The 27,305-nt window shown below is 54.7% G+C and overlaps 2 protein-coding genes across 10 annotated transcripts; both read left to right on the top strand.

The window, feature by feature from the left end:
* ZDHHC1 (zDHHC palmitoyltransferase 1) lies at positions 1 to 19,969 on the top strand. Of its 9 annotated transcripts, none has more exons than XM_087870494.1 (14): positions 1 to 297; positions 5,714 to 5,919; positions 6,029 to 6,054; positions 6,401 to 6,447; positions 7,852 to 8,094; positions 12,850 to 13,025; positions 14,619 to 14,720; positions 15,101 to 15,225; positions 15,335 to 15,493; positions 15,809 to 15,921; positions 18,750 to 18,832; positions 19,081 to 19,174; positions 19,313 to 19,391; positions 19,495 to 19,969. In XM_087870494.1, exons 4-14 carry the CDS (start codon positions 6,439 to 6,441, stop codon positions 19,776 to 19,778), a joined length of 1,467 nt encoding a protein of 488 aa, XP_087726620.1. In that variant the 5' UTR covers positions 1 to 297; positions 5,714 to 5,919; positions 6,029 to 6,054; positions 6,401 to 6,438; the 3' UTR covers positions 19,779 to 19,969. The 9 variants fall into 9 exon arrangements, with proteins under 9 accessions (XP_087726620.1, XP_045670822.1, XP_087726619.1 ...); XM_045814866.2 differs by having other exon boundaries at positions 6,029 to 6,223; XM_087870493.1 differs by lacking the exon at positions 5,714 to 5,919.
* A 917-nt stretch (positions 19,970 to 20,886) lies between these two features.
* Positions 20,887 to 24,653, top strand: TPPP3 (tubulin polymerization promoting protein family member 3). Its single transcript, XM_045814872.2, has 4 exons — positions 20,887 to 21,092; positions 23,529 to 23,722; positions 23,838 to 23,991; positions 24,110 to 24,653. Exons 2-4 carry the CDS (start codon positions 23,535 to 23,537, stop codon positions 24,296 to 24,298), a joined length of 531 nt encoding a protein of 176 aa, XP_045670828.1. The 5' UTR covers positions 20,887 to 21,092; positions 23,529 to 23,534; the 3' UTR covers positions 24,299 to 24,653.
* Positions 24,654 to 27,305: the final 2,652 nt, after the last annotated feature.

Genomic DNA, 27,305 nt, shown 5'->3' with positions numbered 1-27,305 from the left:
CGCGCCGTTGCCAGGGGAACGGGCCCAGCGCCTGAAGAGTTCCAGCCCGCCTCGGCCTGGCCGGGCCGTACCGCTAGCCTGCTCCAGCAGAATCCCGAGGACTTGCGGGCCGAGCCTCCGTCGCGCGGCCCGGGATGGGGCCCCGCCCCGGGCTGAGCCGCCGCCTGGTCCCGGGAATCGTCTCCGCTGCGAGGGTCTGAAGTGCTGCCGCCCTGGAGGGTGGACGGCCAGGCGCGGGTGCTGAACCACTGAGTGACCTTGGCAGGACCGATCTGGCTCGGTCGCCGCCACGCGCAGGTGAGAAGCCCCCATCGCGGTCCTCACCTGGAAACCTGGCCTGAGCCACGGGGTTGTGGCTGTCCCCCGGCTTGGCCGTGCTCTGCGCTCACCTCGGCCAGGAGCCAGCGGCCTGGGCTCCAGGGACCGGGCAGAGCGCGGCGCTTCCTTCTAGCATTCATCAGGTTCACAAATCTGCGTTGAGCGCCTACTGTGTGGCAGGCGCGGGGCCACGGAGGACTCCAAGAAACGGCGCGAGCTCCAGAACCTACGGAGTATTAAGGGGGGGGGGGGGTGCTGGCGCCAGATAGAAGACTAAAGTGATTTTAGGTCGAGATAAGTGCTCTGGTGATGTAATGGAGGAGGCGGGAGTGGTGTTCAGGCAGGGTCTGCTGTAAAACGTGACTTTGAAGCTAAGACCTGAAGGTTGAAAAGAAATCAGCGTTGAAAGTAGGGTAAGGGTGTTTCTGGAAGAGGGGAAAGCAAATGCAAAGGTCTGGAGACAGCAAAGCACTATTAAGGAACAGAAAGGGGGAGGGGAGCATTGAAGGGTGTAATGGGGGTTTCAGCTTTATCCTAGCAGGAGGAGGAAACCATTGAAAAGTTTTGAGGAGTTTGAAATTTTGAAAAGCTCACCTTCCTCTGGCTGCTGTAGGCAGCGCGTAATGACCGCACACCAGCAAGTCAGTCGAGGGCCATCCTAATTCTGCCAGTCTAGCTGTGTCTCCTAGAAGAAGTTAGTCCCTCTGAGACCCAGTGTCTTCATCTGTGAAAGGGGAATTTGTTCTGCATGTTGTTTATGAGAGAAAGTGAGAGACCAGCCCATGGAGACCAATGACGGAGGTCTATGAGAACAGTTTGAAATGCTAGGACCTACTCAGAGAGTTGTGAGGGTTTATAAGTGAATTCTGTCAAAGCACTTAAAGCAGTGCCCGGCACAGAAAAAGTACCCTCTAAATGCTGGTGATGGCCAGTATCACTGGAACGATGTAGGGGAGCAATGACGGAGGCTTGAATTAGGGTGATGGCAGCAGAGATGGTAAGAAATGGCTTAATTTTTCTTATTGAAGGAGTGTTGGATTTAGAGATAGGTGAAGGGTGGTCTCTGCTTTTGTGGAACTGGTGGTTCACTGCGGGAGATGGGTTTGTAAACAGATAATCACCATGAGCTACAATAAAAGCAACATTGGTGCTTAATTAGGCAGTTTTTTTTTCCTTTTGTTTTTCTTACTTTGTTTTGTCACAACTTTGTTCTTAATGACTGTTTCTTGGTGGGTGTTCCTCAGGGCTTACTCCTACAATCATGTGAGTTGGTTTCCTGGTTAAAATCAACAACCCTTGGCTCCTCTCATTGGCCTTGTTTTCACTCCATGTTGCTCTCCTCTTCTTGTCCCCTTTCCCTGGCTACACTTTAATCCCAAACAGTTTGCAGTGGTTGCTTCAGGAGGAGAATGGCACAGAAAATGTTTTCGGACCATGCCAACTCAGGAATGATTGAGGTCTCAGGCTTTTCTTGCTCTGGCATCAGACTTCTGCATGTTGCTTATGTGAGAGCCCAGCTGCATCTGAGACCAAGGACTGGAGAAGACTATGAGAACAGCTTGAAGTTCCAGTTTATTTTCTGGGCATTGTGGTGATGTGCGTCTTTTAGTCAAACTAGAGCCACTTCCCAGAATTTGAAGGCCAAAGACTTCTCTGGCACCTGTGGGGAATTTTAATAAATTAGTTGCCCCAAAACTTCTTTTTTTTTTTTTTAAAGATTTTATTTATTTATTTGACAGAGATAGAGACAGCCAGTGAGAGAGGGAACACAAGCAGGGGGAGTGGGAGAGGAAGAAGCAGGCTCATAGCAGAGGAGCCTGATGTGGGGCTCGATCCCTTAATGCCAGGATCACGCCCTGAGCCGAAGGCAGACGCTTAACCGCTGTGCCACCCAGGCGCCCCCCAAAACTTCTTTTATAAATGACTTTTCACACTGTAAAACAGTGTGCACCATGTAGCATTTTTTTCCAGCTCCTGTTTAGGTTTAAACTGGGCATCTGTTAAATCTTAGGGAAAATTATTTTAAAAGCAGGTCCGAAGAAAAAAACCCTGAAAATTTGATTAGAAGTATCCATAGAAAATCATTCATTATGGTGGCAACCATAAATCCTCTAGCTTTTCTTAGCGAAAAGACAAGATGCTTGTGAGCAAAACCATCCCGCGGTGTGCACCTTCCCTTTGGGTTCTGGAGTCACGGTAAGCTGAGCTGGCCTTTGGCCGAGGACCGAGGTCCTGCCCAGCAGCTCCTCTGTTGTGCTGCCTGGTGGTCTGGTTCCAGCTTTGTCAAGACCTCCGACAGCTCACAGGGAGCCCTGTGGTTCTTCCTCACAGCTCTGCAGATGAACCGTTCAGAATTGCTTTCGAGAGTGAGAAAGCATTCAACTAAAGCCGAGCACTCTTTCTGCATCGTTGTTAGGTGGGATTTCCTTGTTTGTCAGGCGTGGTACAGGGCTCTGGAGCCCACACGCACATTGGGTCCACATGGCAGCCCAATGGGGCCGGGAGGGTAAGAGGTGACACCCCTCAATTATTTGACATAATTTTTTTTTCAAAAGCATTAAATGCATGTGGTAAAAAAAAAATTTCAAATGGTGCACAAAGCAAATCTCTCTCACCCCAGCCACTAACCCTCCTTCCCAGAGGCTAGCTGCCCCTATGTTTGCCTTCTTGTATTTCTTTCCAGAGAGAATCTGTGCAAATAGAAACTTACACATCCCTCCATCCCCCTTTGTTTTTACTCACTTGGGAGCACGCTATGCAGCTCACTGTCCCACATCTTGCTTTTCCACTTCACTGTGTATCAAAGGTCACGCCATCCCTCCCTGTTTTGATGTTCTAGAGCGCTTCATTGTGTGGATGTGCCACGGTTGGTTTACATTGTTTTTTGTCCTTTATTATTACAAACAAGACTGCAGTGGATCTTTGTGTACTTTGTGACCATATGTAAAAGATAAATATCTTGAAACGGAATGACTGGGCCCAAGGGTATATGTGTTCTAAAGTTTGGTAGACATTGCCAAATTGCCTTCCAGGTTTTTTTTTTGTTGTTGTTGTTTTTAAGTGAGCTCTACGCCCAACATGGGGCCTGAACTCAACAAACCTGAGATCAAGAGTTGCATGCTCTATTGACTGAGCCAGCTAGGTGCCCGCACCCCCCCACGCCCCCCCCCCCCCGCCCCAGCTAACTTTTTTGAAAGCTGAGTAAAGGAGACACCCAAAGAGGTGGCTCTGAAATTTGCCTCCGGGTTGCCCAATCTGAGTGGCAGGGCAGGAACCAGAACCTGGCTGTGCCTCCAGGCCTAGCCCTCTTGCTAGCTCCAACCCGTCTCTCTCTGTTGGTGGCTCAGGTCACCAAGCCCTCAGTCCCCCTTAACAGCCCTGTCTCTTCTCCTCTGACCCTATCACTCTATCTTCCCAGTTCAGTGGCCTCCCCCTATGAACGCTCTTCGGTAATTAAGTTGATTCTTTTCTGAAATTCTCAGACGTTTTGCGGGAATGCAGGGGTGCCCACAGCCTCTCCAGGGTTGCTACTTTTCACCTCAGTCTGCTTGTTTTGACGGTGCTATTCATGAATCTCAAATCAGCATTCCCAAATTTTTTTTTTTTGGTGAGAGCAGAGGTGGGCAAGAGGGAAGTAGATCAGTCATATAACTATTCTACAGTTCATAATGAGAACTGGAAATATTAAGAGTTCCCTCTTTTAAATCAGGCATATAAATTAAGGCCGCCTAACTTTCTTTTGAAAATGCTATTTTAGGGTTTTAGCAAGTGGGTGTTAACAGGAAGAGACTGTTGTCATCCTAGCAATGACCTTCACCTTATTGGGACAAGGGAGGGGCCTGTACAGCGCCTCCAGCCCACCTCAGAAGCCAGGTGGCTCCTTGACTTACCAAGGCGGTGGTGACCTTTGGCCATAACACTCCATGGTGCCTCTTCGCTCTTGTCTTTCCTCCATCTCCACCAGTTTAACTCTGTGGTGTGTTCTGTGGCAGCAGAAGGTACATAAAAAATCTTTTACCAAGGTCTGTATACCTCTCAGCCCACCAGAGTTGCAGCTGGGGACATTGGGTGGTCTGAGGGACCTTGTGGGCTTGACCTCCATCTCCTGAACAATTCCTCACAAAGCTGCTGGGCTGCTGCCTTCCCTGGCCCACCCTGTTGTGGTGTCACCTTTCCCTTCTTGCTCATGCCCTCTTCCCCACTATGACTAGAAAGCTTTGTAAAGCATCCCCACCTTTATGTCATTGCCCTGCTTTAAACTTCCTTTGACTCCTGGCAGCTCTTCCGTATGCCCAAGCTTCCTTGCCTGGCCTCCTAGGCCCCATGGGATCTGATCCTGCGGCTCCTCAGGGCTCAACTCTCTCTGGATCGGCCCCCCTACACCATCCCCCCGTGCACCCTGTGTTCTGTCACACTGAATGGCTGGCCCTGGCAGACCCATTCACCCACTAACCTCATGTCTGTCTGGGCCCCCAGAAAGCAGGAGCCTGGTCTCATCTGTGTTTACATCTGCAGCGCCCTCGGGGCTGGGCCCCCACAGTGCTGACCTGGCCGATGTGTGAGTGCAGAGGCTGGCCAAGTTGTCTGGGAGCAGAGCCGTGCATCTTTCAGTCTGGTGTCCTAGAGAAGTGCTGAGAGGGAAGAGACAGCCAGAGAAGTTCCTGGGTCTGGTGACAGTGCTTGGTCCCATCCCTGCTTGAGAAGCCCCTACCTCTCGGCCCTTTTAATCAAAGTCTTTTGGGCCAAAAGAATTTGTAGCCACCAGCCCCACAAGGGAAAACATCATCAGTTAAGAGCCCGCCGGCCAGGTTCTGGGGGCAGGTGGCATGCCAGCTTGGGTGTCCGTTCTGGGGTGCTGCCGCTGCCACAAGGGCTTTAGGCCCTGTAGCACCATCCCTTTGCCCACAGTCTCAAGTGAGTGGACCCTCCCTGGGTCAGTAGTCCCCTGGTTTGGAGTCAGAGCCACCCCCAAGGCCTCAGATGCTGACTCCTCCCGCTTCAGGTAATTGGGGAGGCAGCAGCTCTGGGGGGGTCCCTGTGGCCATTGCCAGCCCACTCCGGGCAGCAGGGACTTGTCAGCCATGTGCCTCTGCTTCTTTCTTTAGAAACTTCAAGGTGTAGGGCTGCAGAGGTGTGAAGAGGGCAAAAGGAAAGCTGGAACTTAGGGCTCCCAATTCATGGGTTCTCTTCGAAGTAGTTACCCTGGGGATGGTATCACTGGAGAACTGAGGTGCAAGCCGCAGGGATTTGCCCTTGAGCAGAGTCACCCAGCTCAGCTGTTCACAGGGCTTCACCTGGGGACCTTTGTTTCCAGAAATCAAAGACAGATTTGCTACCTCTGGGGAACACTGAAAATGAAGCGGTACCAGTTCTTTTTGTTTCATTTTGTTTTTAGATCCCCTTTGTCCCTTTGATCAAAGGTGAGATGGTTAGAATGACCATCCACTGGCCCAGCTCTCACGGCAACATGTTTCTTGGGACCACTGGTTTAAGAAAGCAGCTTCAACCAACCCCATGACGTTGAAAATTAACTTCGTAGAATATCAGATGCAGCAGCCTCCCTTTGGAGAGATGGGGACAAGCCAGAGGGCTATTTTAAGGGTAATTACAGTATCTGTTGTTTAGGGAGCATTTATGTGTCAGGGCCTTACTTATAGGATCTCTGGTCTGTACACGGCCTGGGTAGCCATCCCTCCCCTCTGTTTTTCAGATGAAGAAACTCAAGCCACTCAGCTAGTAAGTGCCAGGACTTGAACCGAGATCCGTTTCCGCCAAAGCTGGGGCTCTTTATTCACCTTTCACTGTTTCGTATTGAAGACGAAGCAAATGACCAAGGGATTCCACTTGAGTCCCTGAGAGAAAACTAAGGCCACTCCATTTAGCTTTGAGATGAGGCTACTCAGAGGTGAATACGCCAGACTTGACTTGCAGGAGGCTCTGAGCCTCTGGTGGGGGCGCTGGGGCAGGAGGAAGGTCTGCATGGTGGCTGTGCAGATTGAGGGCGGGGCAGAGCGGGCCGGATGGCTTTGGGTGGACCAGGATTCCAGATCATTTACTGCACCCACATCTCCCTTTATTTCAGATGTTTTCAAGTCAGCAGACATTTACTGAGCACCTACTATGTACAAGGTATGTTGTGGGTGCTTGGGGGAGGGGAGGTGGGGAACGGGGGTGAATGAATCACAGTATCGTTGCTACCCTTAGGAGAAACTGGCATAACAGGGGGCAGACACGGGGATGACACAGTATTCTGAGTGGCAAAGTGACTTGCCCAATAAAGACTAAGCAGGAGGGCCCCCTGACTCTGCTTGGGGCATCAGGTAAAGCTTCCTGGATGCTTAGACTGGGCTCTGAAGGTCAAGTCACATTTTGTTGGGCCAAGAAGCGAGGAAGATGTTCTTGGCTGATGTGCTGCGGGGGTCTGCCGTACTTTCTGGCATAGTCAGACTTCCTGGCCCACGGGCGTGAGCTCCTGAAAGGAGAGTCCAGCTGCCTGGGTTTTGTCCCCTGCTCCCGGCCTTCCCACCATAAGTTCTGAGTTGGCCTGTCCCCCCAGTTGTGGCACTGCCGGCGCAGGCTCTAGTCTCGCTTCAGGCCCAGAAGATCCTGGGGGTGGGGCTCTTCCTCCTGGAATGACAGCACACCCTCCCTGCCCTACTTGTAATTTTGGCCACCAGGCAGGTCTTAGACTGAAGGATGGTGGGGTGGGGGCTGGGGGAGTGCTGCCACCTGGTGGTCTGCCTCTGGAAGAGGGCTGGCCTTCCCTGAGATCTCAAGTGAGTCAGAGAGCCTCAGCCCACCTTTCTGTTCCCAGTGCATGGGGCCCAAATTTACCTGGAGAAACGTGGTCGTTGCTGCTGCTGGAGGGAAGTGAGGCGGGATCCTCCCTTCTCTGTTGCATGCTGGCTCCTCCCCAGCCAAGAAGTCTCGGGCAGCGCTTCTGAGGCTCAGGGGAGATCGTTTAGGGTCTCCCACTGGCCCCTGTCCTAAAGGGATTATGTGCTGGCCCAGGGACAGAGGCCAGACCCCCTCCTGAGCACCCATCTTCCCTGTTTCCCCTCGCTAAGAGTAAGGGGGCCCTCTCTGACACTTGCATTTGGGCCTCAGGACAGAGGTGACTAACAGAATCAGCATGTGTTCTCACTGCTCTGGCCTCAGCCTGATATTGTTACCAGATGAGAACATGTCTTATTGGGTTTAACTTTGATGGCTGTGGAGACAGAGCACTTCAAGTTACAGGCAGCCACACTGTGTCCTGAATAAACCCTGGTCCCTTATACCTTGTCCTGGCGGGGACTGGGGCCAGAGCTGGCTCTAGGGCTGTGAGAGGAGCACTCCCCAACCCCCCCCCCCCCCCCGCCACGGACTGTCTTGGTTATGCTAGGGCGCTAGTTCCCTGCCGAGTTGCTGGGAGATGGCCTCACGTCCCAGCCTGCTCCCCCCTGCTGAAACCTGGCTCAAGGCATGGGGTTCTGGGCTCCAGCCCGGGGCCTCCTCAGGCTAATGCTCTCTCTACTTTTTCTTCCTCTGCAGATGAACATCTGCAACAAGCCCTCCAACAAGACAGCCCCTGAGAAGAGTGTGTGGACAGCGCCCGCACAGGCCAGCAGACCCTCCCCGGAGCTGCAGGGCCAGCGGTCCCGCCGGAACGGGTGGAGCTGGCCCCCTCACCCGCTCCAGATTGTGGCTTGGCTGCTGTACCTCTTCTTTGCTGTCATTGGCTTTGGGGTCCTTGTTCCCCTCCTGCCTCACCACTGGGTGCCCGCTGGCTATGCTGTATCCTTGGGCAAGTGTGGGTAGCATGTGGAAGAATTGGGGCAGTGGACAGGGACATGGCAGGGGCCCTAAGCTGTTTCTCCAGAGCCTCCGAGAGTGCGGGCAGGCCCCTTCTCTGCACAGGAGGACCAGTGGCCTGCCTGCCTGGCCTCCAACCCCTAGTTGACCTCTCTGCCTGATGGGGTGAGCAGATGGACCTAACGTACCTCAGAGCATTTAAAGCCCACACAGCTGGGAACCTCATCAACTGAGGTACCCCAGGAGTGATCACGGAAGAAAGCCTTAAAGCTAATTATGTCCAGAGCTCGACAGGGGATAAATTAGGGAGTAATTATTCCATTTACAAAAGACTTTTCCACTTTTCAAAAGAGTCATGGTAGAATTCTTTTACACACTGAGTTTCCTGGTGTATTTAAAATGTGGTTTTATGTACGGTTAGATAATTACACTGTCCCTGGGACTGTTTAGGAGCTCATTGGTTTTGTAAATAAGACTCTTAGGGTGAGGTTGAATTGACGAGAGGAGGGATAAAGATGCCCTGGAGGCTCCTGGGAGCAGTGACAAACACAAACTTGCATGAGCCTGGCAGTGTGACTGTCCCCGCCTTGGCCACAACTCCCAGCAGCAGGGGACATGGCTACAAGGCTGGGAGATTGGGGTGCAGCAGGTGGCCATGTGCCCGTGTCCAGAGGGTGGCCCGGAGAGTGTGCCCTGGTGTGTGTGCTTCATGAAAATAAGTTCTTGGGCTTCTTAGGGGAGGAGGGTGAGAGTGAGCTGAAGGAGGTTAGCAGGGATGAACTTGAAAGCTTTGGGCAGGGAGTCAGCAGCTGAGCTTGGTCACAGCTCAGCCCTTTTGGGGCCGTACCAGGCTGAGCAGCTTCTGCCAGCTCTCCGGTTCTCGGCCTCCTCCTCTGTCTGACAGGAAGAGTCCTGCAGGCTTCCCAGAGGACAAGGAGCATGCAAGGGTGTGTGTGTGTGTGTGTGAGCACCAGAATGTGTGAGCTAGAAGTGTGAGTGTGCTCTCTCAGGAAACTGCAGAGCCCTTGGCTGGTGAGTGACAGGGACAGGTGTGTGGAGAAGGACTCTAGAGAAGGTTGTTGTCCTCAGTCACCAACAATGTCACTGGGGTGCTTCCTGGTTCACTAGGGCCCAGGGCCTAGTCATCAGCTCTGTAAATGGAAAACTGGACTTTCCCTCAGGTGACTAACAGGCCTTGGTCAGTGCTCTTAAGTAGAATACTTCATGAAACATTCCTTCCATGACCTGGAATGGGCACACCCCTCACTCAGGATTACCTGGGTTTCTGCCACCAGGGTACCTGGGAAGCCAGGTTAATAACCACATGGTTGGAGTAAGTGCAGTCAGAGCAAATAACAGTAAACAAGAGTAACAGCGTTTATTGAGCACGTATGTGCACCAGGCACTGTGCCATCCCTGGTACGTGGACTATGTCATTCGATCCTCATAATAATCTGGAAGGCAGGTGTTCTCTGCACTTTACTAATGAAGAAATTGGGGCTAGGAGAGATTGACTTCCTGAGGTCACACAGCTGATACCCACTGAGGCCAGATGGGCTGCTCAGGCAAGCTGACTCTGAGGCAGTGGGATGGTTTAAGGGTTTTGTCTTCACATCCATTGCTTTGGGCAGTGTGGAGGCTCACAGAGCCACCCAGATTGGCACTCCCATTTCCAGGCCTGGCTGCTGCTTCTTCCTTCCATCAAAGGGACCTTTCTTCTGCAGGTTTCCTCAGGACCCCTGAGGAATGAGGTAGGCTAATGGTGTGTACCACATACCCACTTTGGGCCTGGAACTGGCCTGGGCCCTAGTGTTGCTAAGAGGAATAAGACAGAGCCCCTGCCCTGGGTGCTTAGCCTCCCGCTGGAGGAAAACCTTGTAGATTGGAGAGTGTCACATGGTAGGTGTGGGGGTGGGAGCCTTACAACAGATTATGGATGGAGGAGGAGAGCCGTCTAGACCAACATCGTCATAGGCCCAGATGCACGTCTGACGTGTGCCCGTCCTTCTCTGTGGCTGCCTCTCCAGGTACTCTTGGCTCTTCCCCTTTCCTTCATCACCTATATCCAGTCAGTCAGCAAATCCTGTTGATGTTACCTCCTAAATACCTGTCAGACTTGCCCTCATTCCTCCCCACTGCCCCTCTGGCCTAGGTGACTGTTTTCGTTTCCAAACAGGTCTCCCTACACACACTCTCACTTGGGCCAGTCCATCTGTGTCTATCTGTGTCCCTGCAGCCAGAGGCCCTTTCAAAATCCAAATCTGATAAAGTTGCTCCCCAGCTTAACATCCCATAATGGCTTCTTCCTGCCTTAAGGAATTACGTTCAAGATCCTCAGGGCTCTCTGGGTTCTGGGTTCTGCCCATCTCCCCTGCCTCTTATGTTCTCTCCTCTGGTGTTGTCTGTTGTGACACTACTGGTCTCTGGCTGGAAGGCTTTTGACTCTCTCTACCCAGCTAAGTTAGGAGTCTAGAGCTGGCAGCCAATGGGGAGGTTTGGCCTACAGATCTTCTTCTTCTTCTTTTTTTTTTTTTTATAAGTAGGCTCTATGCCCCATGTGTGGCTTGAATTCACGACCCCAAGGTCAAGAGTTGCATGCTCTACAAACTGAGCCAGCCAGGTGCCCTCAGATTTTCTTTTTTTTTAGGTGAGATTTTCTTTTTCAATTGGGGGAAAATTAACACACAAAAAAGGGGCAGTCTTAAGTGCTCCTTTGGCAAGTGTGTTTTGCACCCCCACACAAGTTGAGGGAGGGGCAGAAGGAGAGGGACAAGCAGACTCCCCGTGGAGCTCAGAACTTTACATGGGGTTCAATTCCAGGACCCTGATATTGTGACCGGAGCCGAAGTCAGACGCTTAACTGACTAAGCCACCCAGCTGCCCCTGGCAGGTGTGTTTTAAAAATTATTTATTCCTTGTCAACATTTAAAAAATGAGATCTCACATAAAAATCCCGATTTCTGGTTCCTTTTGAAAAGCCAGAATTTGTTGACGTGTGCCCTCATTCCTGCATGGCAGCAATGAGCTGAGCTGGAACCACACATCAGCAACCCCTCTGGCTGGGACTCTGTTTGCTCCCAGTACCCAGCCTAACCCCTCCTGTCCACGTTCCCTACCAGGTACCTATTGTCTGTTCCTCTACAAGTCTCAGCTGAGATGATACTTTCTCAGGGCAGCCTTCTGGATCCTCATCAGACTAGATGAGGCCACGCAGTTTCTCCTTAGTCCCATGAACTTCCTTAATTGTAATCAACCCATTATGTGATTAACATATATATTTTCGGGACAGTGGGCTCCTTGGGGTGAGAGACAAAGTCTGTCTTGCTCCTGCCATTAGCCTTAGGGCCTGGCGTAGAGAAAGACCTCAGTGAACAGCTGAATCAATGAATTGGGGTGGGGAGGGGAAGAAGTGTTGGAGCAGGCAGGAAGCTGAATGTTCGCTAAATATTCAGTGTGTCTGAAGAGAGGCTGGAATGGTGAGGAGTAGTGGTTGGTGATACCAGTCAGGTTTGACAGGAGCTGGAGCAGAAGGGGCCTTGGCACTGAACTGAGTAGTAAACTTTAGCTTGAGAGCCATTGAGAGCCACTGTAGAAATTGAAGCAGGCAAGGTTTTAGGTTTAAGCTATTCAGAGCTCACTTCGGGACCAAATGAAGGGCAGGCTCAAGGGCGCGCAGACAGGAGGAGCAGTCAGGAGACTATGGGGTAACCCAGGGGAGAGGTGAAGGCCTGATGCACAGCCAGGGCTGGCGGGGCAGAGAGCTTGTGATGGGCTATGGGACTCGTGTAAGGCTGTGGTACAGCACTTTAGGGCAGAGCCTTGCTCATGCAGACATGTATGGAAGTTTGGCCACTGGGAGGAGGAGGAAGAAGGAAAAAGGAGGTTGGGCAGCTGATGAATGGAGGATGAATGATGGAGGGATGATGTCTGCCTGGTTAGCAAGAGGATGGATGGATGGATAGATGGACAGATGGATAGATGGCGGATGGCTGCCTGGGTAGAGTCTATTGGTGAATTTTTACAAATTTAGACTTTGCAGCAAGTTGTCAGCATACTTGTCCCCAGCATTTGGTCTAATCATTTTGCAGATAGGTCCTAGAAGATCTGTGTTTCAGCTCCAGAATTAGTCATGCTGCCCCTGGCCAGGCCCTGTCAAGTCACCTCAGAACCCTTAGCCCTAGGGTTCCAAGTAGCTGGACTCCAGTCGGGGAGGTGGTGGGTGTATGAGACCCTGTCTACAAGTGATTCTCCATCTGGCTGCTGAGAAAGGATGGCTGCTTCCCTCTCAGAGCTGACTTCCTATGAAGGCAAGAGAAACAAACTTAGAACTTATATTTTGGGTCCCTCGACCTTAGAGGATAATCTCCTTCAGTCTCACTTCATCATTTAGAATCTGAAACTAGATCATCTGGATTCTGAGGTCAGACCAGCGAGCACCTGTGCCAGTCCTGGAGCAATGAGGCCAGAGCCCTGTGGTTGGGCCCCTCAGCAGCAGTACTCAGTGGCTTGTGAGCTTTGTGACCAGATGGCTCCTCTCTCCCGTCTGGGGCATGGGTATACTGAAGAGGTCTGACAAGGAAGCTCTTGTGGGGCTGGAGGTCAGAGGTGGCACAGGTAGAGAGTCTCTGCATGAGGGAGTCACATAGAGATAGCCAGCTGTTGTCTGGCTCCAAAAAGTTGGGGAGGGGGTCTTCCAGCCGGCAGAGTGCGGAGTGAGTCTTTAACCTGCTGGGCCAGTGCATGGGCGCCATCTTTGCCGGCCACCTCGTGGTTCACCTGACCGCTGTCTCCATCGATCCAGCAGATGCCAACGTGCGGGACAAGAGCTATGCAGGGCCCCTGCCCATCTTCAACCGCAGCCAGCACGCACATGTCATTGAAGATCTGCACTGCAACTTGTGCGACGTAGATGTGTGAGTGAGTGTGGGCCGACGGTGTGCGTGGGCGGAGAGTGTGCCCCGGGATACTGCCAGCAGGCGCTCAAGGCAGAGAGGGGCATGCCCAGGGCTTTGGAGTTATCCTGATGCCTCAGAACCCTCGTGTTTCACACAGTCAAGAATCTTGACAGAGTGACAGAGAATTGGGTGAAGGAGAAGGAGATTGGAAACAGAAGATGAGGAATGGCATTTCCAACAGTTAAAGTAGGAAACATTTGGCACCGCCACAGACTTTTCTCATGACTAACTCTGCCAGTAACCCCTTCATCCCCCATTTCTCACAAGCATTCCCAGAGAGAGGCAGGGAGGGGAATTAATGCTAGAGTACTTACTATGTGCCAAGTGCTTATGAGCAACCCTGCAGGGTGGGCAGCATCTTTGTCACCTCACAGAAGAGGAAGAGCCCAGTGGTGCAAAGGGCTGAGAGGCCTACCTGAGGTCATATGGCTATTGGGTAGCAAAGCCAGATTCACAACCCAGCCTGCCTGGCCCCCAAGCCCATACTGTTATCTTCAGTTACCCATGAGGAATCTGAGGCCCAGAGACGCCAAGTGACTTCCTCCAGATCACACTGCTAGTAGGAAGGGCAGTCAGAATGTGCAGAGCCCATACCCCCTTGGCTGTTCCGGACTGCCTCCCTAGGCCCCTCCCTACCCCCCTGGAGCTTCCAGCCTCAGGCAGGGAATTGGGGAAGGGGGTATGGACCAAGGCTAGCTCCACATTTCCAATCTTGAGATCCAGCAGCCTGTTGAAGGGGGTGTGTCCACAGAACAGAGTAAGAGCCAACGGCATTAAGGCACTGAGGAGTTTGGTGTCAGATCATCCTTTTCTTTGCTAGGCACCGGCCAAGTGCACTGTTTTTTAGTGGGTGCTGTGGCAGCGGCTACCCACTCCGTTTTATTCTGGGGGAGGGGGTTGCAGCTCACTCCTCCACACCCCTTTGGGCTTGCATTCCTAATGTGGCCTCACCTCATCTGACCCCCTGCAGCGAACTGCTCACCTAGATGTCAGCTTGCTCCGCTGCCTTTGGCTCCCTTTGGGTAGCCCACACAGACAGGTTTTCTGGAAGAATGCCAGTAAAAATCCCATAGACTGCCAGGGAAACAGGGACTCAAAAATGGAGATGTGAGAAAAACCACTGCAGGCCCTGGACCCAGCAGCCTTGCTCTCTTCTGCTCCCTGGTCCCACACCTGCATCGTCTCCTGGCGCGGCGCAGGGGTCCTTGCTTGGAAAGGAAGCCCCATTTCCGTTTCATACCACCGTCAAGCAGGTGCGCAATCCCAGAGTGGGAGAGTGTAATGCCTCCCAGACCCTTCCTTCCTGCCTGAGCCCCTGGCCCTTCAGCAGAGGCCTCCTGTGGGTGCTCTGCTTCTCAGTGCCGCCAGAGGGCGTGCGCGCTCCCCGTCGCCAAGCTCCTCGGTGGAGCCGAGAGCCGGGCGCGTAACCTGCTCCAGGTCCGGCTTCCGGGTCCCTGGTCCCTCCGCCGCCGACTCCGCTGCCCAGCGGCCCGCGGGGAAGTGCGGGAAAGCTAGCTAACCGTGTTGTGCCCCTTCCACCCCTTCCCGCAGGAGCGCTCGCTCCAAGCACTGCAGCGCCTGCAACAAGTGCGTGTGTGGTTTTGACCACCACTGCAAGTGGCTCAACAACTGCGTGGGCGAGAGGAACTACCGGTGAGAGCGGGACACGGACGCATCTTTGTCTGGGGTTGCATGGGTCTGAGTGTGAGCCAGGGACCCTGAGCCTGCATATGGGGTGGGGCAGGGTTGGGGTGCTTAGAGGACCTGTAGCTGGTGTGCATTAGCGCGTGCTGCTCTGAGGGTGACGCTCCTGATGGCTGCTGCCTGGGACTGCTGAGCGGAGGTTTGGGGTCTTCTTCCTGCTGGGGCGGCCGCCCAAATTAATCTTTGCCCTAAGCCATTGACTGCAGGAGGAGTTGGGGCTGTGGGGTCAGAGGACTGGGTCCCCCTCCCATCCATGGGCCCTTCTGAGTTCTGGGCCCTTACCCAGCTGGAGCACCTGGGTGCTGACAGCTGCCCATGGCTGGGCCCAGGCTCTTTCTACACAGTGTGGCATCTGCCTTACTGGGTGTCCTGCTCCTCGTGCTGGTGGCCACTTATGTCTTTGTGGAGTTCTTTGTCAACCCCATGCGGCTGCGCACCAATCACCACTTTGAAGGTCAGTCCCAGCTCCAGGCCCACTCCCACCCTCCAGCCCTGGGCCTGTTCTGGTCGCTGGTCATAGCCCCATAGTTCACCCAGATGAGCAGTCTGCCTGTGCCTTGCAGTCCTGAAGAATCACACAGATGTGTGGTTTGTGTTCCTGCCCGCTGCCCCTGTGGAGACTCAGGCTCCTGCCATCCTGGCCCTGGCCGCCCTACTCATCCTTCTGGGCCTGCTTTCCACAGCCCTGCTGGGCCACCTGTTCTGCTTCCACATTTATCTCAGTAAGTCCCCCCTCCCCCCCTCCAAACGCTTGCGCACGCGCGCGCATGCACGCGCGTGCACACACACCTACATACACCCACACCTGCCTTGCAGGGGGATAGGGGTCCCTAGGCCACAGGGAGGTATCAGTTGTGCTGTAGAACCCTGAAGCCATGCTCCTTCTCAGTACTGGCTTTCTGTGGTAGCCTGGTCTCACTTCATGGATTAGTGTATTTGGGGACAGTGGTTTCAGCCTGGGGCCGGGTACCCTCCCTTTCATTCTGAACTCTAGGATCCCCTTTCCACTGCATTGAGCCCTCTCCTCACCCCCTCAGTGTGGCACAAGCTCACCACCTATGAGTACATCGTGCAGCATCGCCTGCCACAGGAGGCAAAGGGGGCCCACAGGGAGCTCGAGTCATGTCCCCCCAAGATGCGGCCCATTCAGGTATAGAAGTGGCCCAGAGGGCTAAGGGGGTGGGTGATGGGGCCTGGGTGTGGGAGGGGTGGTGGGCTGTGTAGCAAGCAGCAGTGATGAGACAGGGCAAAGGGAAGCAGGCCTGGAACCGCAGCTGGAGTAGGGGATGCTCGAGGCAATAGGAGCAAGGCCAAGCCTACACTAAGCACGTATCTGCTTGCTCAAGTGTGGGCAGAGCCAGAGGGAGCCCTGTGTTTCCCCGACCCCATATACACTCCTGTTCAGGCTCCAAGCATGTGCTGGAGGTCGGGAGCCTGAAAGTAGGCAGGTTGGGGCTGCAGAAGAGAGAGGAATGGACCAGCAAATAGGTCACTAGGATGGAGCCATCAGTTCTCTCCACCCGTGATCCTGAGCCCTTATACCCATTAGCCGATTTAATCCTTAAAAGAGCCCATGAGGCAGGTAATGTAACTGTACCCATGTTGCAGGTGAGCCTGTTGAGGCCAACAAGGGTTAAACAAGCTGGGTCTGGGAAGAGTTAAGGTCTTCACACTCTGAAGCAGAAACCCTCCAGCCCAGCTACTGACCAGCCTATCCCCATTCCCACGCCCCATGGCTTCCTGAGGTCAGCAGCTGGGGGTGGGGGAGTCCAGTTCTTGGAGCCCCCAGGGACTGGGAAGGCAGGGGGCCCAGGCAGGCCTTGCTGGGAGGGCTGAGCTCTGGATCCCAAGTCCTCATGGCAACTAGACACAAACACAGGCTGGTGGGTGGGTTGGGAGAAGGCTTGGGACCCCGCCTCTCCTGTTGTCATTGCCAGGGATGGGTCAGGCTGCCAGGCCTGGGAGGCCCGGGAGAGTGCTACGTTTGGTGGTGGCCCCCCTGCCACAGCACCATGTACATAAATTGGTGCCTGGCACTAAACCCATGTAAGTGCAGTGGCAGCCATCCTGGGAGTGGTTGTCTTCTCTATCCCCACTTCACAGAGGAGGCAGGCACAGAAATATAGGCAGGAGACTTTCTCAAGCTTCATAGTCAGTACCCATTGAGGCAGGGCCAGCCCTAGAATGCTTAGACTAGAGGGCTCTAGGCCCCTGCCCTGTAGTCACTGCCTGCCTAGGCTTTGGAGTCAGGTGTGGCAGCAAAAGCAGCAAGGGCATTTAATATCATCTGCATGTGACCTGAGGGAGGCCTCCCCAGGGGGAGGAGGGATGTGCTTGTCCCATTGCACAGAGGAGAGTGCTGAGGCTGAGAGGTACCATTTACTAGTCAGGAATGTGCACATTTTGAAGGTCTCTGTGAGAGGATCCTAGGGACAGCTGTGATGAGGGGAAGGACGTTTGAGTGGAGACACCTTGGTATACCCTCAAACTTCCCCAGCTGGCCAGGGCCTGGCTCCTGTCTCATCCTGGCCCCTCAGGCTTCTGGGACTATCCTCTGCTGCTGCTTCTCCCACCCCTCCTGCCTCACCCCCTTCTGGAGCCCAGGGGCACTAGGGTCAGCTTAGCCCCTTTCTGCTGGGCCTTGGAGGGGTACTGAGTCCACCCTGGGGAAGAGGAAAGATGTGGGGTGTGGATTACCTTGAGGTCCTAGTCATTACCTTGAGGTCCCAGTTCTCACCACTGGCCTCTGACTCCTTCTTTTCCAGTGTTCCTCTGCTGAGGCTGTCACCCCCACACTACTTTCCAAAGGGCTAGCCTGGTCATTGGTTGGGCATGAAGCTTACCCTGGGCTTCAATCTCTGTATCTGTGCAGCCAGCCTGGGGCCGGCTGGGCTCTGTCCCCCAGATCTGCCAGGGCCCTGTAGGCGGCCTCCCCACCCCCACCCTGAGCAGGAATGCGGGAGGGGCCCCACTCTGGAGCCGTTGCCCCCAAACATAGGCTTGTTTTAGAGACAGTGTTGCTGTTACAGTGTCATCTCTGCATTAGTCAGGACGCCTGGGTCTCCATGGAAACAACTTAGAAGCAGGCGACAGCTGTCCTGATGCCCTCCCCCACCCAGTGGGGCGGGGCATTGTCCTGGCTCTGCCCAATGCCCTCCATACCCGGGTTGGCTTTTTCCTAGCTTTTGTCTCCTCATCTCCTGTTCTCATGGGCATCCTGTGTGCTGGGTGGCAGACCAGCCCACTTCTGTGACCTCCTGGCCTCAGGTCCCTCTGCTTTCAGGGGTTGGGTCTGCCACTCCCAGGGTGGCTGTGAGGATCAGTGACTAAAGTAGACCTAGAACTTGCCTATAAGCCTGATCCCGGATGGGGCCGTGGTGCTGTTTTTTTCCTACTTCTTACTGCCTCCCATCATCCCACTAGCCCCCATCACTGCCCCCTCCCCCAGGTAGCCAAGATTGTGGCCAGTACCCTGAGGACTCAGCTCCAGTCCAGTCATGCACACAGCCTCGGGTGCACACCCTGGCATATGAATGGGGCGGGCCAGTCTCCCAGCCAGGGAAAAGATCAGTTCAGAGACTGGAGCCCTGGGAGAAGAGAGAACCAGGAGAGGGTTGCTCTGAGAGCCTCTTCCCCACCACCCACCTCGGCCAGAGCAGACTGGGTTCATTGGACCTATGAGGCTGGGGGCTTCCTGGAGGAAGAGTTTGACTAGATGAAGTAAGGAAGATGGTGGGGATGGGGTAAGGTCCAGAAGTGGGTGTTTTAAGCCTTGGCCTTCAGAGGGATTTTCCCAGCATAGCTGGGAAGCTTAGAGGACAGTCATGGACCTCTGCACCCAGACTTCCCAGAGACCAGTCAGAAGGGGATGTTCCGTACAGGATGGGGAATTGTATACAGGATGGGGTGGGCTCAGGACCCAGAAGGCCTTGGATCCACACCTGGCCCCCCAGCCTCCCTGACCCCCACCTTCCCCAGGAGATGGAGTTCTACATGCGGACCTTCAGCCATGTGCGCCCAGAACCCCCTGGCCAGGCCAGGCCTGCCACAGTGAATGCCAAGTGAGTGCAACCTGGGCATGTGCCACCTGGACATCTCTCATTGGCATAGCAGGGACATTCGAGGTGGGAGAAAGGGGGTAGGCCAAGGCCAAAGTATAGGTCTGGGTCCAGGCTGGCATGCCCTTGGACAAATCAATGCCCCTTTCTCTCTGTGTGCTAGGAAGGGAGGCTTATTTCGGGACTTCCAGTGGGGTGGGATTTGAGGAAACAATGGCCATCCAGCGATTACCCTTCCACTTCCCCCTCAGTCTTTCCCAGTTCTTTGCCACCCGAGGCCAAGTGGAACCCCCACCACCCTCCTCCCCAGAGACTCGGGCTCTGCCTCCCCGGATCCGACCCCAGGTAAGGGGAACTGGGCTGGCCTCCCTGCCCAGGAGGAAGGGGATGGGAAAGAAGCCTCTACCCTGCCCAACTCCTCTGCTTCTTTGGGCGATGTGGAGTCTAGGGAAGGGGCACTCAGGCTCTCCCCTCTCTCTGCAGAAAAAGAGAAAGCGGCGTGTGTATAAGGTGCCAACCTCTGGGAACTTGGACCCTGAATCGACGCTGCCCAGGCTGCCGGGTGAGTGTGTCTTCCTGACCGGATCCTGAGCTCTGAGGGAAGGAAAGGTAGGGCCCCGAGAGTGTCACAGCCCCCACTTTCACATTTTCCTCCATCCCCGCAGGGCCCCGGGCCCCAGGCCGCAACTCTAGCTCGGTGTTGGATTCTGCGGGCGCCAGTCCAGTGCACGCCGCTGGGCCTGCAGGAGCCTACCACTCCGCGTCAGCCGAGTCCATGGACCAGATTCCAGTGGCGCAGACGCGCCTGGGCAGCGCCGCTCTGGCCGCCTCTGGGGGTAGGGGCCGAGAGCCCGGGCTGGCGCTGCAGGTGCGTGCGCCCGCGGTTTTCGTGAGCCCGAGCAGCGGCGAGCCCGGGGCGCGGGGCGGCCCAGAGGCTGACCTGGCTTAGTCGGGTGGAGAGGCAGGAAAGCCGAGGAGGTGGAGCGGCCAGCCCGATTCTCTATGCAACACCCCCACCCTCGCCGCACCGAGTGCACTTTAGGAGCCTGTTCCGTCAGGCGGGATGGGACACCTTCCCCCACGACTCAGCAATACCCGCCCCACCGGCCCTGATGCTCCAATAAACTTTCTTTTCTTTTCTTTTTTTTTTTTTTTATAATGCTTTTGCGGACTTAGTGCATACTTTCTTAATGGCGAGGGCCACAGGCCATCCTGGAGCTGAACCGTGGTCAGTCGGCTTAGGCGCGGGGGTGGGAGGGGCTCGTACATTGAGTCACCACCCAGATCGTCGTATGGAAAGGTACACGTGGACCGGAGGCGCTCAGGTACAGGGCTCCTGGTTGTGAAAAGTCCTTGGAAGGCTGCCTGGAGAAGGTTATTTTTCTTGAAGATAGCGTTTATCCTTAGGGAAAACAGGCTTTGGGATCCGGAGGCAGCAGCAGGGGCAGAGACTTCGAGGCCGACACTGGGGTAGAATGGGAATAAAGGAGTACACGGACCCCAGAGGTCCTGGAGCTTTTCCTGCAGTTGGGATGGCAGTCGGTGTACCAGGATTCTGGGGCTGGGCACTCGTGATTCGCTCATTGTTCCCTCCTGCTCCCAATGCTCCCGAGTTGTGGCCTGGGTATGCCACACGTTAATTGGAGAGCTGTGGCCTTGAGCCAGCTCTAGACCCCACTGTCATTGAGGGAAGGGACTTCTCGCTCTTCTCCCACCCCAGCTCCCCCCACCCCACCTCCTGCACCCCTCCCAACCCCTGCCCGCTCCAGCTCCCAAATGGCCTTCTGCTGCAGCTTTGGGAAGCTTCATCTCCCCCGCGGAGGTGGGGGCCTGTTTTGAACTTTGGGCGAAGCCCCGGATGAGGCTGTTTTCCCATTAGGGGGTCATCCAAGGACGTCGAGAGCTGCAGAGGGCCGGTCTCCCCCAGCGCAAAGGCGGTAGAGCAGCCCTGGGAGCTGCGGGATATGGCTTTAGCAGTAGCTCCGCCCCCGCGGAGCGCGGAGGGGGCGGGGTCCGGTGGGTGGGGCCAGCGTGACCTTGGTCATTCTCCCGCCGAGACAGCCCTGGGGGTGGGACTCGCCGTCTCTATGGAGACCGAGAAACAGGGGATAATACGGCGGAACCGCCCGGGCTGCAGTCCCGCCCCGGAGCCGGCAGGGAGCAGAGCTTTGGAGCTGCCTGGTCTCCCGTGTCCGTCGGTCCGTTCTTGCGTCCTTCTGTCCATCGAGCACGCACCGCGGGAACAGCCACGAAGTAGAAGCAGGTAAGAGACCCAGGCGCCGACCACCCTAATTCGTATCCTGCATGATAAGGAAGGGGGTGGGGTGGGAGCGCCCTGAAAGGGGTTCCAACCCCAGATGGTACCGAGCCAGCCGAGCGGCCCTGCCCTGGGCCCCAGACGTTCCTCCCCCACCAGCTCGCCCGGCTGATTGATGACTCCAGCTGTCCCAGTGGGAGCCAGCGGGTGGCCCCAGTTCTTGGGCGTGGCTGCTGCATCCTTGGCCTGCAGACTCCTGGGACTACGGCCTGCGACCTGGCTCCACCTGATTAGTACCAAGAATCCTCCTTCCCACAGACGAGAGTGTGAGCACTAGATGCAGAATCCTTCCAGTCACCTGGGACAAGCATCTATGCTCCGCAAGCTCCCTCAGACTTTACCCTTGGGTCGGATCTTTGGATCCCTGGTGGGAGGTCGAAGTGTAGAGAGAGGGAAGGAGAGTGCTGTGTGGACTGGGATTGTGGGCCCACAGGGTCATTACAATGTAGGGGTTGTGGGGGACCCCAGTCCCAGAAATTGCAATTTAGGGATTGGTGAGGATGGTCACTGGGAGAGGGTTTTCAGTGTTAAGGCCAGTGGTAAATGTAAAGGGGGTGTAGTTCTGTAGGGGCCCAGGCTGTGATCACTGGAGGCCTTAGGATAAAAGGCAGAGGTAGATGTTTGCTGAGCCCACGACTGAGGGTGTGGTCAGGAGGCTGCGGTGGAGATGGAGGGTGTGCTCAGGGAGTCTTAACATGCGGACTCTCAGTGCAGTACCTGGGAGTCTGGAAATGCAAGTCTGTGGATGTGGACATCCGGGGGGCTTCAGGGAGGGTTGAGCATGAGGCCAGAAGACTGTGGGTGTGTGGACAAGGGTAGGCTTGAGGATGTGGTCGGAGGCTACAGGCGTATGGAGAGGGGGTGAGTTGTGAAGCTCTAGTTAGGGGGCTCAGTAAGAGCTACGGGTATGTGGATGGGGCTCCTAATCCCAGGACTGGGGTGTGTGTGGATGGAGGCAGCTGCAGTGGAGGGCTGAACGTGTGGTCAAGGAGTCCTCAGTACTGGGCTGTGTTACATGGAGGAAGTTTCAGTGCAGGGCTGTAGGTGTGGCCAGAGGACTGCGGGGGGGACTGTGAGGGTGTAGGAGGGACACTTTAGTGCAGGGCTGAGGGTATTATTGGTGGGTTTCTGTACAGAGCTGTTAGATGTGTGGGGGTGGGTGCTGAGGTAATGGTCCAGGCCCTCAGTCCCAGGGCTGGTTAAGGGTGTGGTCAGGGGAATAAGGCTGAGAATGTTGAGAGCCAGGGCTGAGTGCATTCAGCTGTGGGAGTGTGGACTGGTGTGACGGTGCTCAGGGTGTGGCCAGGGGCTTCCATAGAAGACTGAAGGGGTAGACACTGGGGGAAAATGCTTCAATGTAGGGGGTAGGTGTGAGGATTATAGGACCAAGACCGTAGTTCCAGTCACCAACATGCCTCTCGGGGCTGGCTCATAACTCTACAACCCCTACCCATCCTAGTCCCCAAATCACCTGCTCCTCCTAAACTCTACAGACTGGGAGGTTACAGTGGCAATGGATGGCAAGGGGCCAGGCAGCCACGGTTGTGCCCCAGGCACTGGGAGTGCTGGTGTGCCGCACCCGTGGGCCCCAGTTCCCTAGCCCAGCCCAGCCCAGCCCAGCAGCACTGGGAGCTTCTCTCTGAGCCGCCCTGACACCATCCTGCCCTTAGCAACATTCTCCAAGTAGCACTACCCTCCCTTAGCAACTGTCTCCAGGCTTCACAAACTGTGGCCAGGCCAGCCCCAGACTCTTGCTCCCCTCATGTTTTTGTTTAACAGCAAATAGTAACAAGGTCCTGGCTGGGCCAGCTGCACCCTTGCCTAAGGCATGCACCCCTGCTCATGCTTTGGCTCCCTTCTCAGCCTGGGCTGGGTCTTGCTGGATCCTCATGACTCTGACAGAGACCCCGTCCTCACTAAATACCTGCCCAACCAGCAGCCTGGCCTGGCCCTGACCTAGCTCGGCATGGAACTCCTAGGGAGGGGGGCCAGCTCCACCACCCTCACTTCCACCCAAGCAGGCCTTGTGCCAGGGCCAGACAAAGCCATGGCCCCAGCTGCTGCCCTCATAGTCTTTCAGGACAGTGCCACTCTGTTCCCAGCCTTGTGTGGGCATCATGATTTCATCTTCTGAACTCCACTCTAAGCCAGAGCTGGCATTAAGTGACCACACCTTTCCTCTCGGGGCTCTGGGGCCCAGGGACACACTGAGTGCTGGCCTCTCTCCCCAGGCAGCTCCATCTCCAATTCAGAGGGTATATGGCATAAGTGCCCATAACTCAGACCTTGGTAGGTGTTGAGGTAGAGGCAGTGATGTTCTGTGCCTTGGGGAGGGGAGGCGCAGCTTGGCTGGGAGGTGACTGAGGTGGGTCCTCCCTACAGGGTGGCATGGCAACGAGCACAGATGTGGCTGGGCTGGAGGAAAGCTTCCGCAAATTTGCCATCCATGGTGACCCCAAGGCCAGTGGGCAAGAGATGAATGGCAAGAACTGGGCCAAGCTGTGCAAGGACTGCAAGGTGGCTGATGGAAAGGCCGTGACAGGAACGGATGTCGACATCGTCTTCTCCAAAGTCAAGTGAGCCCCAGGCAGTCCTTGCTTCTGATGTTCCCAGAAGGTGGGGAACTGGGGGGCTGGAACCAGGGAAGACATGGAGACGGGGGAAAACTCATGGTGCCCACATACCTGGCAGGGGAAAGTCTGCTCGGGTTATCAACTATGAGGAGTTCAAGAAGGCCCTAGAAGAGCTGGCAATGAAGCGATTCAAAGGGAAGAGTAAGGAGGAAGCCTTTGATGCTATCTGTCAGCTGGTGGCAGGCAAGGAACCAGCCAATGTGGGCGTCACCGTAAGTACCCTGGCTGGTCTTGGGTGGCCACTGAGGGGGATATGGGGAATCACGGCTGGGGGTGGAGGTCTGGACTCCCTAACAAGGCATCCCTGGGGGAACAACTCTATCCGAACAGAAAGCAAAGACAGGAGGTGCTGTGGAACGGCTGACCGACACCAGCAAGTACACAGGCTCCCACAAGGAGCGCTTCGATGAGAGCGGCAAGGGCAAGGGCATTGCTGGACGTCAGGACATCCTGGATGACAGCGGCTATGTGAGTGCCTATAAGAATGCAGGCACCTATGATGCCAAGGTGAAGAAGTAAGGCCTGGGAAGGCCCCCAGTGCGGCTGCCTCCAGCAGAGGCTCAGGCCTGGGCCTAAAGGGCACGTGGAGCAAGAGAGCCCTGTCCCCTCCCTGCTGGACCTACCACCCAGTGCTTTCTGCCCAGCCTCACAGGGCTAGCCCACCAGGCCTCTGACCCAGACTGCTCTGCGTCCCCTTCCCCTTCCTCCCTGACTTTTGGCTGTCTGGGGAGAGTCTGTGCCTATAGCCTCACTGCCCCAACCTAGCCCCTGGGCATGGCTAACCCCTGCGTGCTTGCCTCATATTTAAGCTGCTGCTCTGGCCAAGTGCCTAATTCTTACCCAGACCTCAATAAAGATACCTTTTGTACCAATATGGCCTGGTCAGGTTTATAATAATGGGGTTAATGACATTCACATCCTGCTGACCACTGTGTTACCACTCACTTGTATGTCACAGTTTTCTGATCTTTCCACTGGTAACGCTGCCCAGAAAAAGACACACCCCAGGCCCCTTCCATTAGCACAGAGCCAGACTGCCTGAGGATGCTCCTTGGGGGAATCTAAGGCCTTTCACCTCAGCCCTGACCCACAGTTCTAACATCACAGCTTGCCATCCTATTAGGGTTCAGTTTTGGCCTCTCCAGGAAAGAGGAATGAGACAGCAGACTAGGCCTGGCCCAGTGCCAGGCCTCAGGTCTATGCCCCCACCTCGATGGGGCTACCAAGGTTAGTTTTTTGGGGGTCTAGCGCAGAAGGTCAGAAAATGCAAGACCGGGAATATTTTTAGAGAGTAGACGGTCCGACTCCCTAATTTTATAGCTGAGGAAACCAAGGCCCAGAGAGTGAGGGAGCTTCTGCAGAACAGAGCCCAGAACAATGCCTCTTGCCCCAGGCCAGGCTTTTTCTAACAGTAAGCCCCAATACTGATTTCCAAAAATGGGGCTGGATGGCCAGTGACAGAGCCTGGCACCCAGCACCAGCCTTTGGCGTGTGAGCAGGGTGTCCAACAGTGAAGTGGCTTCTTCTCGCTGATTAACTCCCATTTGTTCAACATCCCAGGTTGGGAGGAGGGAGGGGAAATCTCTGGTCCCCAAGGACTCCTGGAAGTTTCCAGATCAACCTTTTTTCTTCTCTGAGGCTCTGGGTGTTAGGCTGTAACTATTCCCAAGCCCAAGGCTTTGGGGCCAACTCTCCTTCCTTCCTGCTGACAAGCGGGTTGGATGGGACTTAGGGCCTGCCCAGGATAGGGCAACTCCCAAGGGCGCTAGAAAAGGATTAACAGATCACACACACTGACAAATGCCTTTTTTCTCTCACCTGGATAAGGCAGCAAAGCAGTACAGCTATTTATTTCCTTATCCCACAGACTGTTCTGGGATGTTCCTGCTCCAGGTAGACCCAGAGTCCCTTAAGCCCAACTCTATGTGGAGTGGGGATGGAGAGGAATAGTATGGCTTGGGGCAGGGACACTGGGGAGATGAGGTGGGAGTTACAGGGGGAGGTCAGCACGTGGCCACAGCAGAGCCTTGCCTAACAGCTGACAGCTGTGGGCTCCTCCTGACTCAGCTGACCACATCACTTTGCCCAGGGAGGAGTTTCAGAGAGCTTTACCTCTCCCACCAGCAAACAGTAAGAGCAATGATTCCTCCAGCCTTATGGAATTTGTTGAATTGCAAACTTAAGTGAGCAAAATAAGAGTGAAACCCAAATTCTTCTGGCTTGCATTTACTAAAATACCCTCATCGTGAAAAGAATTTAACCGTATTGCAAATTGGTCCAGGCTATTACGCTGCAGGTGAGAGTACCATCCAATGTATAGGAGAGCAGCAGCTCAGCTCTTCCTGTGACTGGCAACGTGGCTTAGAGGAGCTCAGAGAGAGAACAGGCTGAGCCCCAAAACTCCACCTTATAGGAGTAAAGCCCCTCTTGAAAAGTAGTTATGGAGCCTGAGAGAAATCAAGGCCCTTCCAGAGCCAGGAAACTCCTTAAAGACTGATGGGTCTAGCAGAATTTGGTATGTGGCATCGACTGCTCAAACAATGCCACTTCAGCCCTTCAGTTAATTACGTTCCATCTTCCACAGTCTCCTCATGGTGGAAAGCTTTGGGTACCCTTGCTAGCAAAGCCAGGTAGGCAAGGAAGAGAGGTTAGGTTCTGTGGGATGGAGCCATTAAAACTCTATGTATGGCTGGCAAGAAGGCTACACTTGTCAGATTGGCCCTTCTCCTCCTTTTGGACGTAGAACTTCCCTGAGAATCCAGTTTCCATCCCAGCCCTGTTTCCTTTTTTCTCCCAACAGTGCCAGGCCTAGGGTAAGGAATCCCTCTCCACCTACTTTTGACTTGCTTCAGGAACCTTCCCCACTCCATGTTGAGCCTGCTGAGCCCCACAGGGCAACAACTCTTCGGCCCTTGACACCCCCCCATCCCTGCCCCTGCCATCTAGACCAAGAGAAATTAGAAAACACGCTGACTTCCCCAGACGTGGCCAGCAACTCAGAGGTGTGCCTGGCCTGGGGCAGGACCAGCCGCTTTCAGTGACAATAGAAAATGGGGTGAAAGGTGATTGACTCAGTCTGCTCCTCCTTAGAGGTATCCTAAATACGTTCTGGGTCTGGCATTATTAGATGTCCATAGGGCAAGGAAGGGAGGGCTGGGGTTGAAAAAGAAGTTCATTATTTTTCCCTTAATTGTCTGCCTAATAAGTTGGACTGTGTGCTGTGCCAGGGCCCTGAAATATGACAACTCAGGGCTACAAGGCTACCGGCTGAGGCTACCCTACCTGGGCAAGGCTTACACTCTTTGGAGTCCTCTTAATGGGGCCAAAAAGCCCTAGAAAAGTCAGGAAGGGGGCTGTTCTTACTATTTCCACAGAGTACGAGCTCACTCAAGCTCCTACAGGGCCACACAGCTCAAAGAAATTTATGGCTCCTCTGTACGTGCTTCTTTTGGGAACCCACGTATAATTCAGAGGTCTGTGGATTTTATTTATAACTCAGAAATGTGTGATCTTGGTTGTGATCTTC

The sequence above is a fragment of the Ursus americanus genome, chromosome 21, assembly GCF_024610735.1.
Source record: "Ursus americanus isolate L20-20 chromosome 21, mUrsAme1.1.p, whole genome shotgun sequence".
NCBI lineage: Eukaryota > Metazoa > Chordata > Mammalia > Carnivora > Ursidae > Ursus > Ursus americanus.
The sequence above is the reverse complement of the archived record's forward strand: the minus strand, read 5'-3'. Positions and strand labels throughout refer to the sequence as shown.

What these genes read in the sequence shown, in the direction of transcription:
- ZDHHC1 (XM_087870492.1), top strand. Translation starts at nt 7,822, where the DNA reads ATGCTCTCTCTACTTTTTCTTCCTCTGCAGATGAACATCTGCAACAAG. An exon ending in CACCAATCACCACTTTGAAG is followed by an intron (nt 15,226 to 15,334) that starts GTCAGTCCCAGC and finishes TGTGCCTTGCAG; the next exon opens with TCCTGAAGAATCACACAGAT. An exon ending in CCAAGATGCGGCCCATTCAG is followed by an intron (nt 15,922 to 18,749) that starts GTATAGAAGTGG and finishes CACCTTCCCCAG; the next exon opens with GAGATGGAGTTCTACATGCG.
- TPPP3 (XM_045814872.2), top strand. Translation starts at nt 23,535, where the DNA reads ATGGCAACGAGCACAGATGTGGCTGGGCTGGAGGAAAGCTTCCGCAAA. An exon ending in ATCGTCTTCTCCAAAGTCAA is followed by an intron (nt 23,723 to 23,837) that starts GTGAGCCCCAGG and finishes CATACCTGGCAG; the next exon opens with GGGAAAGTCTGCTCGGGTTA. An exon ending in CAGCCAATGTGGGCGTCACC is followed by an intron (nt 23,992 to 24,109) that starts GTAAGTACCCTG and finishes CTATCCGAACAG; the next exon opens with AAAGCAAAGACAGGAGGTGC.